This window comes from Octopus sinensis, linkage group LG5 (assembly GCF_006345805.1).
Source record: "Octopus sinensis linkage group LG5, ASM634580v1, whole genome shotgun sequence".
NCBI classification, from domain to species: Eukaryota; Metazoa; Mollusca; class Cephalopoda; order Octopoda; family Octopodidae; genus Octopus; species Octopus sinensis.
Window position 1 is genome coordinate 74,493,537 of NC_043001.1, and position 15,015 is coordinate 74,508,551.

Consider the following 15,015-nt stretch of genomic DNA (forward strand, 5'->3'; position numbering starts at 1 on the left):
GCTACACGTTTGCATTATGTTAAATATACAATAATAATAAAGGACAATGCCGTATACATTTTTATAAACCAAGGACGATATATAGACCTCCTTGACTCAAATTAGAGAAGGGGTAAGTATTATACACAAGGTTTAGGTTTTTCAGAGGTACAGCCCCTAAAAATCCCTGCGTATTATACTCAAGGGCGGACTATACTCGAGGATTTACGGTATATCAGTCGCATTTTATCTGAAATTTCTCTCCCTTCCTGCTTGAAAAGACTTTGTTACTCCTTATGATGCAATGCTCAGAGTTGCTTCCCATACTTGCGGAAATAAAATATCATTAGACATTGATTGTTAATGATTGGCATTTTCAAACAAAATGTTTAGTGACATTTCTCCTTGCTGTTTAATTTCTGAGTTCAAATAATGCCAAAATAGACTTTACCTTTTATCACATTGCTTGTGAAAAAGATTATATTTACAACTTATCAGTGGTGGGCCCTCAACTCCTGTTGGAGTCATAAAGGTGCTGTCGTGACATATGGGTGCCTTGAGCATTTTAAATCTTGAAGAGCCCATCCTTCTCCAGGTTTGAGCACAGCTACCTTGAGAGAGAGAGAGGGGTGGGAGAAGAATAAGTAAAGTAAGAAAAATCAACTTCAGTTATTTATCAACCCTGAAAGGATCTGAGGTAACGTAGACCTTGTTACGATTTGAAATTGGAAAGCGAAGAAACAAAAACAAACAAATAGTCAAATTGCTGTCTTATTGACAACTTAATTCTTAACTTAATAATTATTATTTTCTTTCAGGGTGACAGTGGCAGTCCCTTAAGTTGTCAAGACAGAGATGGAAGATGGTATCTGATTGGAATTATGAGCGCTGGAAACCGAGATTGTCGGCCCACGAGAGGCACACGAACTTTAGTTAACTTTTTCACAAGAGTGGACTCAGTGATGCAGTGGATCCAGAAAACAATTGGAGAAGAATGGACTTGATCCCTTACAATTCTCTACAAAAATCTAACTTGTTACTGAACTTTTTTACTGCTGTAAAATATACCGTATTTTCATCTCATCATGAGGTGGTCTGTAATATGTAAAACATATGTCCATGTATATATTTCAGGTATTTCAGGTGGATAGCTGATTGCAATAAGGCAGTATGTTTGTGTGTGTGTATATGTGTATATATTTATATAAAACATGCAAATAATACATATATATGATATATACGTTATATACATAATTATATATATGTTATAATATTCTATATATATGTATTTTATATATATGTATTATATACATAAGTATTCATATATATATATATATAATTATATATATGTTATAATATTCTATATATATGTATTTATATATATGTATTATATATGGGTATATGTATTATATATATGTATATGTATTATATATATGTATTATATATACATGTATATGTATTATATATACATGTATATGTATTATATATATGTATATGTATTATATATATATGTATATGCATTATATATATATATATATATGTATTATATTATATATGTGTATGTATTATATGTATATGTATCATATATATATATATATATATATATATATATATATATATATATATATATGTATTATATTATATATATATTTTATATATATATATATGTGTGTGTGTGTATTTTATGTATATATTTTATATATTATATATTTATTGTATAATATAATAATATATATACATATTATATGTATTGTATAATATAACAATATATATATTATATATATTGCATAATATAATAATATATATATTATATTGTATATTATGATTATATATATATATTATATATATCGTAGAGTATAATAATATATAAATATTATATATATTGTATAATATATAATATATATATATTTTATATATAATAATATATATATATTTTATATATAATAATATATATATATATATTAATAATATGTATGTATAAGAATAATATATATATATTTGTAATAGATTTTATATATATATATTATATATATGCATACATTTAAATATTACATATATATATGTGTACATATATATAATATATGCAATAACCTTCTGGATCTATTTATCTATATGTGTCATTAATGCCACTGAGTGTTTATGTTAATATTACCATTAAATAAGGCAATGGTGTCACACTGATATACACCCTACTTTCACCATGTTTTAAAAATCTCAAATTCATTATTTTTTTCCAATCGACCAATAATCATTTGTCCCAATATTTTCTGCACAGCAAAAGTCTGTTGGTATATCTATAAATATATTTATTGATAATTTTTGTTTTTTCATTCCCATTTTATTTATAATATCACTGAAACAAACACATACACACAAATACAAGAAGCATAGACACACATACAGAGATACTTGCATACATACATATATGTACATTAAACAAATAAGCATTCTTGCAGAGGGCAGACACTATGAGTGAATCTATTCATGACTTTTGTTTATTTAAGCTTGTTTTTTCCCCCAAATTTTTGACTGAATTTTTAAAGTATAAAAAAAAATATATAAAAATAAAATGTCAAAAAGATGAAAAAAAATTGCTTTGTTTTAGTTGTAGCTGTCTTACCTTATATCATGTTTAACTCCTTTGTTACAAATATTTCTTTTGAACTATGCTGCTTTATTTCTTTAATTTTGAAAATAATGAAGAAATTACTAAAATAACTTTGTCATTATTTAGCTGGTACTTAGAACATGAATTAACACGAAATTTTGGTGGAGGATATTAATTTAGACCACTTTCATCACCATCTTCTTCATTTAGTGTCTCTTTTCCATGCTAGCATGGGTAAGATGGTTTGCCTGGAGTTGGTAAGCTAAGAACTGCACCAGGCTCCAGTCTGCTTTGGCTTGGTATCTATGTCTGGATACCATTCTTAACACCAACTCTACAGAGTAAACTGAGTCTTTTATGTGTCACTGGTATGGGTATCTTTAAGGTGGTAAGCTGGCAGAAACGTTAGCATGCTAGGCGAAATGTGTAGCTGTATTTCGTCTGCCATTACGTTTTGAGTTCAAATTCTGCTGAGCTCGACTTTGCCTTTCATCCTTTCGGGGTCGATAAATTAAGTACCAGTTATGCACTGGGGTTGATGTAATCGACTTAATCCGTTTGTCTGTCCTTGTTTGTCCCCTCTGTGTTTAGTCCCTTGTGGGTAGTAAAGAAATAGGTATGGGTATCTTTTATGTGTGACCAGTACTAGCCATAACTAGGATTTCATTTAGCTTGACACGTCTTCTCAAGCACACCAAATTGCCAAAAGTTTTAGTCACTTGTCATCATCTCTGTGAGAGTCAACATTCCAAAATTCATATTTCATCACCTCATCCCACTTTAAAAAGGAGAAATTTGTATCATAGAACCAGATGCAATCTCAAGCAGGTTAGTATCAAAAAGGTTAGAGGAACATCAGATATATTTAACACATCTAATCATTCTCAATATGTCTGGCAGATTTGAATGTAAATATGCTAATCACTGCTGTATTTCATCATCAGAGAATATCTCCCCACCTTTAGATAATATTTGTTCATAACACATGATTAACTGATGTAAAGTGACTTTAAGAGACCAAAGTGTTTCTATCTCGTGTCTCCTGCATTGGATCAATAAATCTAACAAAAGTAATGGCTCTTGTTTAAAGAAATTAGCAAACAAATTATTTGCTAATGTATGCTGATGTCAAACTGATAATTTATGAGCTGCACTGAGGAGACATAAGGTTGAAACACAATGGTCTCAAAGTTCCCTTACATCAGTAAGTGTTACCTCGAATGATGATAAACAGCAACAATCAGATATTGACCCTCAAATCTACCAGAATATATTAAGGAATATGTACATCATTGCTTGGATTCTTGTTGTTCTGTGTGCATGTCACAATATATTAATTGTATATATTTTGCTGAAAGTTTCTCCTCATTGAAGTTTATGCTTTATTTCAGGGACCTCTAGGATTATAAAAGGGATTCTCTTATCTGTAGAAGAGAGCTTTCTGCTGGTCATACCAACAATAGTTGATAACTACAGGGTTATATAACTATAATTATAAGCAATATGGTAGTTGTAAAAAGATCTTTTGAAAGGTATCTGTGTATGTTTGGATAATACACATATTCTGTGACCCCAGCTTCATTTAGCTGCCTTATCAGATCTTCTGAAAACATTAACTATAACAATCTAATTTTTTAATTAGATAGAGAACATTTTTCTTATTTACTTTTTAAAACTAGAACAAACCCTCAAAAGTTATGTTATCTATTTCAAAGAACTATTACCTCTGCCTTAGCGAAAGCAGAGGTATTGTTTTCAGTTGTATTTGTTTGTTTGTGAACAAGATATTTCAAGAACTGCTGGATGGATTTGGATGAAACTTTTAGGGATGTTTGGCCTTGTGACTGGTATGAACTGATTAGATTTTAAGATTGATCAAGTACCGGACAAAGATTCTGGATTATTTGTTGTATTCACTTTACATAAAGTATTATGGCCTTACATTGACTTTCAAGTCTTTCTCTGATTATCTCCTTTGAAAGCATGCTCATGGTTTCCATGTTAGTTACGGTGGTGTTGTTGTTTCCAAAGTTTTCTTTTCTTTTCGCTATTATTAATTTTACTCATGTCTCTAACTCAGTAGAAACTGATGGATAAAAAAATCAAACTACATAAACAAACGACAGCAAAACCATTTAGAAATTAAATAATACTAACATATTCAGTAACAATAATAAATTTAATTTATCCTTGACAATTTCTTGTTTTACCAATTTTTAATATATCACTCCTGTTTAAAACTTCATACCTACTTGACAATTGCATCTCTAGCTCTGCCTTGAAGGAACCTTTACTTCTTGGACTCACATTTTTGTGTGCAACAATGTTGTCAAATCTCTGTTAACAGCACCATATGCATGTTCTCTCTGTTTTCTTTCATGCACAGATAAATTTTTAACTATAGACCTTAATGGTCGTAAAGACACATATCAGTGGACAGAGTAAAAAAGTCCTCCATAGAGAAAACTACCCCTGTTCCCACTGCAGATGATTCACACACAGCATTACAAACATGGCCTGCACACCAACCTTCACATTCTATAACTACCATTTTCCAGTTTTTTTAATTTTTGAGAACAGTCGGGTTCATTTCAGATATTTTCATTTTAAAAATCATCTCTGGCTAATCGTTGAGAGGACGTTGGTGTTGTCTTGGTGGAGGTTTGCACTCTATGAGTGCTTTTCTTTATTACTATATGTTGTGTAGCAAGATGTTGCATCTATGTTATGTGATGCTGAATGTTTATGTTGTATAGTGTCAGATTTTTGTGATAGCTGTGTTGTGTAGTGTTTGACTGTTGTGATAGTTGTGTTGTGTAGCACCTGAATGTTATGATGGCTATCTTGTAGTCTGTTGTTGTGATAGTTGTGCTTTGTAGCGTCTGGTTGTTGTTTTTATGCCAGATGTTGAAAATAGATAATGAGTGTGTTGTGATAAAATTTAATTGAGAATTGTACTTAAAAAAGTTAAATTTCAAAAGAAATGCAATGAAAACCTGCTGGAGGCCATAAAGATATAAAATAGACAAGACTGTAATAATTTTAACGTTTAACAGGGCTGATGATAATTATTAAGCTACTTAGCAATCCCCAAATTGTTTTACTCTTTAGAAATCACAATCAGTATTACCCAGTTAGCAACCACAATTGTTCACCATTGACCACTCAGCAATTAACAGCAACTCCACTATATAATAATTTTAACAAACATACATTAATTGTAAATAATAATTAGAATGTTTAACCCTTTAAGTACAGTAATCATCCAGAAATGATTTACAGAAAGAGGGCTGAGCGAGAGAAGTTATCAATAAATACTGTTGACCATTATATCAATTTAAAAAAATGATAAAAATTTGGTTTTAAAATATTAATTTTCACAATTTATTTTTTCATAGATTGACATAGTGAAAGATTAGTTAGTGTGCTTGAAGGGTTAAAATAGTTTAGCTATATATATACAGTTGTGGCCAAAATGTTCAGAACGGCATTGTTTTCATCAGAAAAGTAGGTACAATTTTTTTATCAAAGTTCTATTCTATAATTTTCACAGACAATAAATATGATATTATTTATTATTGTCTGAGATTCTGGTGTAATTTGAGAGGATAATACAAAAGTTATGGATGATTTAGTGATTTACTGCAAAACCCATGGCAGCCAAAATGATCAGAATGGTTGAAAAAAAATAACAAAATAATAAAAAATGACAGAGAATACTGAAATTATTTAATATTTAGCATGAAGCCCTTTAGCTTCAATCACACTTTGACATCTTCAACTGCATGAGGAAACTAAATTTTCAATTTCTTGCTGGATGATCTTATTCCATTCTTCCTGAAGGGCATTCCATAATTGCTCAGTTGTTTTAGGATTTCTGGCTTTCAATAGGATTGAGATCTGGGCTTTGAGCAGGCCAATCCATAACAATAACCTTTTCAGCCTTGAGGAAGTTCATGACCACTTTAGCCTTGTGACATTGTCCTGCATGAATATGGGTGGTCGCTTAGTTGAATTTCTCAGCACAGGCAAGACATGATCTTTTATAAGTTGTTTATAAACTCCTGCATTTTACTTTCCATGTAATCGCACCAAAGGGCCCACACCATCTCCAGATATCATCCCCCAAACCATGACACTTCCTCCACCGAATTTAACACTAGTCTTAAGGCATTTAGGCAACAATTTTTCACCTACTTTTTGACGAACGTACGTTTTCCCATCTGAGCCAAATAACATAAACTTAGATTCATCACTGAAATGCACCGTTTGCCATTTTTCTTGAAACCACAACACATGTTCGGTTGCAAAGGTAAGACGACACTTTTTATTCTTGGAGCTGATCAGTGGCTTCACTGCAGGTGCTCTTGCTTGTAGGTCATGTTCAACTAAACGACGAGACACAGTTTTTCGAGATAAAATTTTCTTTAATACGATGCTCATTTCCCGAGAAACAGCAGCAGCAGTTTTAAATCTGTCCTTTTTAACCAACTTTACCATAGCACGATCTTCTCTCTTGGTCGTTTTTCTTGGCCTACCTGTAGACTTTCTTGCTTCACACGAACCACAATCATCGTAGACCTTAAGAATACCATGAACAACACTTTTTGACTTGTTAACAATCTTTAGACACAATTTGACTTGTTAACAATCAATAGACGCAATACTTAAATTATCCTTCTTTCGAAGCTTAATAATCTGCTGACGAATTGGTAACGGAGTAAGTGGCATTATATAAACAAAGTACACTGCAGATATTCTTACTAATGTTTAGTAAACGAACTGTCAAGTAAACAAATTCAAAACATTAGAGTTTGCCGGTTCAATATACTAAAACATGGAGTAAAAGCAACCGTTCTGATCATTTTGGCCGCCATGGGTTTTGCAGTAAATCACTAAATCATCCATGACTTTTGTATTATCCTCTCAAATTACACCAAAATCTCAGACAATAACAAATAATATCGTATTTATTGTCTGTGAAAATTATAGAATATAAAACAAATTTGGTAAAAAACTGTACCTACTTTTCTGACGAAAACAATGCCGTTCTGAACATTTTGGCCGCAACTGTATATATATATATATATATACAATAGGTGATACAACAATGAAGAATATCAATTCATATCTCTTTTGTTATCAGATTTTTATATTGTCTTTCAATCATAATAACAATAATAATGATCAATAAAAGGAAGACAGAAAGAAGATGCATATATCATTTGTGTTTATATGTGTTAGTGTGCATATGTGTGTGTGTATATATATATGTATGTATATAAGTTATTATAGCATAATCAATGTTTGAAATTGACTAACAACAACAATACATAGATATTCACATCATTGTAAATATATCTTGAGGAATTTCATAGAAAATATTTACTGCAATCACACAGAATCAAAAAAAATATATGCATATATTCATGTGTGTATAAGAGAAAAAAATGTACACCTAAACACTAAGTGTATATATGTGTGTATATATATATATATAAGACCTTGTTAGAGAAAAGGATTTGTAAAAGAAAAATTGACACATACAAAAAATGGATATTATAAAATATATACTGGGTATAACAGTATTTTTAGTTAGTTTTATGTTAAGAATATAGCACTAAAAAACTAATTGCATTGGAGAACCAGTAAGGCTTTTCTTATGTATTTTTGGGAGTTGTCACCAATAAACAAAAAGTATGCAAGATTTATAAGTTGAACAGTTTTAATAAATATCTAAATCTGTCATGGGGCTCAAATAGCAAGAGACAAGAGATGGAGCTAGTATAGCAAATAACATGAGATCAAGAGAAATAAACTGTTCATTATTTACATTTGACTGATATTTGTCCTCATCTTGTTTGTTTTGGCTGATATATCCTCCAGCCTTCATCAGGTATCTTGGGGGAAATTTCAAACCTGGGTTCTCATTCTTAAGATATTTTTCGATGTTATTATTATTATTCAGGTCACTGCTTGGAAGCAAACTCAGAATCTTGGGGTTAGTAGCCCACACTCTTAACCACTATGCCATATACCAAGCCACCTGATGAAGGCTGGAAGGTGTATCAGCCAAAACGTTGTGTTAACAACAAGATGAGGACAAATATCCATCAAATGTAAATAATGTACATAATTCCTCATCTCTTAAATATAGAACTGTTGTTTAGATCAGAAGCAACCTTAAACTAGCAAACCTATAGGCAAAAAGGTTTCAACAATCACCATTCTGTCTATTTGTATATCAAGGAATTTATTGTTCACTGCGTCCTTTTTTTAAGATGGTAGGGTGTAATTTAAGAGAGATGTGGTTTCTGTTTCTATTAAGTCAAGCAACAACATTGAGACTCTGCCAAGAAACTGAAATTCATTATGGTGATTTGTTCTATTATATTGATATTAGAATATATATAAGCCACACTGCAGCAGTATTAAAGACAGATTGTTTCAAAGGATTGGTTCAGGAAGAGGCTTTGGATGTTGTTTAACTTCAGCTCAGTTCTAATCTATCAGATCAATGACTAATAATATTTGAGCAGTAATCAAATCAATGATATTCCAACAATAATCATAGCACTGACCAATGGTATTGCAGCTGAACTGTAGCCAAATGCAGTCCAGCAAGGATCATGTTTTTCTGACAACAACAGTATCAACTAGATAGTTGGATGAGATTTAAAGGAAGTTTGGCTGCTATTTCTAGCAAGATGAAAGACTAAACAGATAATACTCTCTTATTAGTTTTTTTTTTATTAATTGTAAATCCATGTCACAAAATACATAGACTGGGTCAAATCGATGAGCTAAAGGTGTTTTAGTCAGCTTGTATGTTTAAACTAAAAAAAATATATATATTGATTAGAAAAACAAAATCAATGATCCTGTGAATAGACATGTGTGAAGGCATCATTTGCTGTTTAGAATAATACTTTAGAGGATAAACAGAAACATATCATTCAAAGTTAATCATATTTAATAGGGAAAATTAGGCATCAGAATTGTTTAATTTGGAATAAAATTGTAGTGCTTCTTTTTTAATCTGTACTTCTCTGTGATTTTTTATTACATTGCTTCCTTACTTTTTGAAGGAGGAATGGTGAAGGGACTCTTGTCTCAATTTTTAATGTGACTAATTAAATTATTGACAACCAATTGTAAATCAATATAATTTTGAGTTCATTCTTAGTGGTGTATACATTAGTATATGTGCACATAGTTACATGGTTGTAGATACAAATGAGGATATATTTGAGTGTGTGTATACACATGTATATATGTGTGTGTATGCATATATATAGAGAGAGAGAGAGACACATATGTGTATTTATAATTATGTATGCACATAGTTGTTGATACAAATGAAAATACATACAAATGATTATGTGTGTATATGTATGTACACATTTATGTGTGTATGTATACATACACACACACAGGAATCTTAAATATCGTTGTAAACACTTTGATGAAGGAATACATTTTTTTTTGAAAGAACATAGGGTAAAAGTTAAGAGGTATAATTAGAATTACCAACCCTATAGCAATGAGGCATCACATGAGAATATGAGATTTGGGCAAAATATAGAGTCTATATTTGCTTTCTTCATATAAAAGTTTTCACTTGTTAGTCTGGGTTGAAAAAAAAACTTCAGTTAGAAACGTTTCTTGGTAAGAGCTTTACTGATAAAATTATGTAGTCTATGGAAATACATCTGTGCACATTAAATCATGCGCATGTGTACACATAAACACGTGTATGCGAGTGTGAATGTGTGTGTGCGTGTATAATAATAATCATGTAATGTCCACCTTCCATGCTGGCATGGGCTGGACGGTTTGATAGGACCCTGCATCAGACTTTTGTGTCTGTTTTGGCAGGGTTTTTACAGTTAGATGTCCTTCTTACATATCTGTTAGTGGTCCATATGTCAGAAAAAAATCCTCACTAAAAGAGAAATTGAGCAGTTTTACATTTATATTGTTGAGCACTATATTCCTAGTTATGACATGTCGTCAATCAGAAAGTTACCAATTGTTGTTGTTGTTGTGTGTGTGTATGCACACACACACACACACACATTGGTTATGTCATAAGAATTTAGAAAATTCAACATTTTCTATCCAAAGGGCTTTTTAACCCAATATTTACATTCTATTATTTATAGCTTTATCAACTTCGAGTTAAACTGTTAAGAACTATGTGTGTGTGTGTGTGTGACTTATATGAAATTTTAAAATACAGTGATATATAATATTTGCCAGAATATACAAAACAGATGAATAACACAACAATAATAAAAACTTTTAGATGCAATAAAGATTAAATAAATTGTAGGATTTGAATGAAAGTGTTTCTTGATAAAAGAAAGCTTCTTTACCATGTTGTCTCATACAGAAAACATTAAAACAAAAGCAACAAAAAAACTCAAAAAGATGCAAACAACAGAATATTTGTTTGGATTAAAGGGTAGTTTTAGGAGAGTCAGATCCTTCTGGAAGGTTATGGACAGATTAATTGCTAAAACTAATTAACCTTTTGCCTGTCTTGTGCATCACATGTGACACACACGGCATATTACCCTTGCATCCATGTGTCTTTTCAAGTGCCAGACTAACTTGAAACTTATAAAAGAGAAGCTTTATATTACTCTGCATATATGAAACAAGGGGGCTAAATAAAAGTCTGAAAACAAGGATGGACATTCAGGACACACTAATGAAAATGCTTTGGACAGGTAAGAGATTGTAGCGTAACCTATATCCCACTGTTTGAGAGATATATTAGAAATTATCACGTGTTAGATAACAACCATCTTTGGCTATTTTGACCCTGTTGTGTTCACTGCTCTGATTGGTTGGCATTTGGTGCAGTTTGTCTTTTGACTTATTTTGCACCAATGTGTAAGCCAACCAATCAGAGCAGTCGACACAACAGGGTCAAAATAGCCAAAGATGGTTGTTATCTAACACAAGATCATTTTTAATATATCTCTCAAACAGTGAGGATATCAGCTATACTACAAGATTAATAAGTGAGTAAATGAGAGGGTCTTGACATGGTCATTCAACTAAACAACTTTCTCAAATAGCAAACACTATTCTCTTAAATAAAGAAAGAGTACTTTTGATGAAATAATTCTGAATGTTTGGAGTGCCACAGCTAAAATGCTTTTTGATCATAGATCTGCTCAATCAGGACAAAAATGAGGCTAAACAACAACAGTATCAACTAGATAATACTTAAGATAATGTTGTATTAAATACATGAAGTTTGAATAAAAAATGTGACAGTCATGGCTGGATTGCCCTTTGATCATAATTCTATTTAATCAGATTTCCAATTCTGACACAAGGCCAACAGTTTTGGGGGAGGGGGAAAGTCACATTGACTCCAATGTTCAACTGGTATTTATTTTATTAACCCCCAAATGGGTGAAAGTTGACATCAGCAGAATTTGAACTCAGAGTGTAAAGACAGAAGAAATGCTGTTTAGCATTTTGTCAGGTGCGATAGTGATTCTACCAGTTCACTGTTTTCCTAAGGCTAAATAATAACAATGAAACCAATTAAAATTAAATAAAATATAACATAGCAGGTAACAAAATAAAGCAAATTTTAAAAGTTTATAAGGTTAATTGCAATTCTCTAAAATGATACAAAATTTAATTTTAGATGAGAAACAGAGTGGGTACCATAATGAGGATGTTAAACTACTGAAAGGGAACATTAAACAAATTATTGTTTGTTTATCAATCATTACATTCACCTCTATTCCCATTTCCAACTGTCTGTTACTTTCCTAACATACTCTTACAAAACAACCCTTCTCCGTCCCCACTGAACCACTGTTTGTATTTTTTCTTATGCTTACCTTCTTGAGAGTTTGCCCTGGCTTCCAATCACTACCATCTTATCTTCTTCCCAGCTACTCTGGTCTACCACTATATAGTATGGAGTAGCTATGTATCTCCTCTATAGCAAGTCACTTGTGCTTGTCCCTCTATCATGCTTTAGTCTCTCAAACCTAGCATAAAGACATCTCTTCCCAAATACTCACCCACTCACACTTAGTCAAGGAAGCTTTTCTTTTCAGCTTCCAGCCCTTTTCCCCCCTATTGCAAGTTATTTGGTGACCTCCTAGAACTGATGGCATGAGAAAAGCACCAAGTACAAGTTGTAAAGTGGTTGGCATAAGGAAAGGCATCCAGCCATGGAAGCCACAATGAAGCTGACATTGGAGCTTGATGCAACCCTGTTGCTTGCTGGATCCTATCGAATTGTCCAAGTCATGCCAGCATGGAAAACAAACATTAAATGATAAGGATGGTATTGTTGTTTAGTTTAAGGTCAGACTTAATCCAACAGATCAACAGTGTTCCTGTCATGACCATCCCTCCCCATGTACCTAAAACTACATCATGTATTGTGACCTTTAGCAGGGTGTGATTTGAGGGAAATGTTACAGATCATGTGACTCTGTAGAGACTTCCTTATTGGCTTGAATTCAACCAAGTCATTAACATTGTCTGACTTCGGCTTAATTAGTCAAATCATCAGTATTTCATTTTGTGTCTGGCAAAGACATTTAATGCTAAAAGACCCACTCTTCACAGCCATCGCCACCCTAAACAGACATTATGAAAACCGTAGGCAATGGGAGTACTATATGATTATGGTGATAGTTAAACATGCTTCATTCTCACATAGGAGTGGGGAACATACTATACATGGAGATAGTACTCAACCATATAAAACTGGGAAAACTCTGATACACCTCACTTTATGTGTAAGATTAGTCTCAGAGGCAGTTAACTTTCTTTCCCAGCAAAATCATGAACATTCTCACACTCTACTGTTGCATTGATTAATCACAACAATTGATATAAATACCATTTAAATGTTGAAAATAAGATATGTACTTGTCTGGCAAGTGAATTGATCCAAGAGTGTTGAAACTAAACCAATTACAGCATGAAAGATACATTTTAGCAGTTCACAACACGTTAACATCACTTAAACATTTATTATTTGGTGTTAGTGACTAGGTCGCAGCTGATGCAATGAAGAGTTTAATACAAAATAACAAAGGTTTCAGTAAAGTTAAGTCTTTGGGTATTTTTGAATGGTTAATATGTGTTCCCCATATTGTAATTGTTAAAATATAAGGTGTTAATTTTAGAGTATGTTTATAAATAGCAACAGAACATTTACTGATAGGATGACTCTATTCTAAGAATAGAATCAAATTTATTTTGAAGATCAAATTGACTAGGATTTCTCAATAAATACTACATGTATATATATATCATCTCATTAATATGTCATACACATAGAATATTTACAATTTCTCCTTTTTTTCATTCCATTCAGAGATACCAAACCAACACATCAAAATAACACACACACACACACTCTCTCTAATTACACACATGCATATACAGTTTATCAGTAAACACTTTACTAAAACTGATTACTAGTAATTAAGTGGGGAAAAAAATCATGTGGAATGATTATCAACCCCCACTCCCCCCACAAGACATTGTAAAAGACAGTTTTGGTTACACAATATCATCAAGCAGATCTAGATAAATACAATCAGCAGTGCTGCTACCCCTACATACACACACACTTGTTACAGTCTTAAAAGCTGTAATAAAACAATTTGTCCAGAAACCTGTGAAAATGTGTATTGAAGATGTAATTATTATTTAAATGTTGGATACACTATTTTCATCTTTATTACTTTCCACCATTTTCATATATAGATAGAATGTAACAGTTATTTAAGCAAGTGACATTATCCAGGTTTATCTTATGATTTGTATACCTTGTTTCAATATTTCAATGAATTGCTGTTTGCGATCACTATAATTGTTATAGCAATATCTGCCACACTGTAATATGGTTTTAAGAAAGAAACACAAAAACAAAAAGAATGTATACTTTAGACCAGTATTTCTCAGTGTTTCTGACTTCATAGCTCACTGGAGATCAAACAAAAAAAAATTACTCCTGAATTTTGAATAAAAAGTTAATGGTTAATGATCCACTTCACATGGGAAGTTTAAAAAAATGACTGTTTTTAAACAGCATGCAGCAAAAATAAATAAAAAAAAATATTTTTACTATTATTGATAAACATTCCAATAGCAAATGCATAGTGTATACCAAGCCAAACCATGATGGTACCCCAAGCAAAGTGACAAAACATTAGCTATATGAAGACACCATTACTGTCTGTTTAACTTTACTGGTACCATATTGATGGTTATATAAAATGAGAAGTTGTCCTGCTGCATCCTGTATGGATAACACACACACACACACACACACACACACACAGAGGGTGTGGTAAAAAACCTCCTGTGTTCCCTATTCTTGATAAGTTTCAATAGCAAACACTTGGTATGCATCAGTTCAAACTGTG

General features: G+C 31.8%; 1 protein-coding gene and 2 long non-coding RNA genes across 8 annotated transcripts in view; 2 read left to right on the top strand and 1 right to left on the bottom strand.

Annotated features, from left to right (window-relative positions):
* LOC115212013 (atrial natriuretic peptide-converting enzyme-like) overlaps positions 1 to 990 on the top strand; it is a 154,192-nt gene extending 153,202 nt beyond the window's left edge. For all 6 annotated transcript variants that reach the window (XM_036502755.1, XM_036502756.1, XM_036502757.1 and 3 more), the window contains one exon: positions 798 to 990. In XM_036502755.1, coding sequence (XP_036358648.1) covers positions 798 to 983 — 186 coding nt within the window. In that variant the 3' untranslated portion in view covers positions 984 to 990. The remainder of the gene's footprint in view (positions 1 to 797) is intronic.
* An 8,347-nt stretch (positions 991 to 9,337) lies between these two features.
* On the bottom strand, positions 9,338 to 13,899 carry LOC118763345. Its single transcript, XR_004999099.1, has 2 exons — positions 12,898 to 13,899; positions 9,338 to 12,840 (listed from the first exon to the last, which is right to left on the bottom strand). It is a non-coding gene; the product is annotated as an uncharacterized LOC118763345 (long non-coding RNA).
* A 71-nt stretch (positions 13,900 to 13,970) lies between these two features.
* Positions 13,971 to 14,507, top strand: LOC118763346. Its single transcript, XR_004999100.1, has 2 exons — positions 13,971 to 14,089; positions 14,358 to 14,507. It is a non-coding gene; the product is annotated as an uncharacterized LOC118763346 (long non-coding RNA).
* The last annotated feature ends 508 nt before the right edge of the window (positions 14,508 to 15,015 follow it).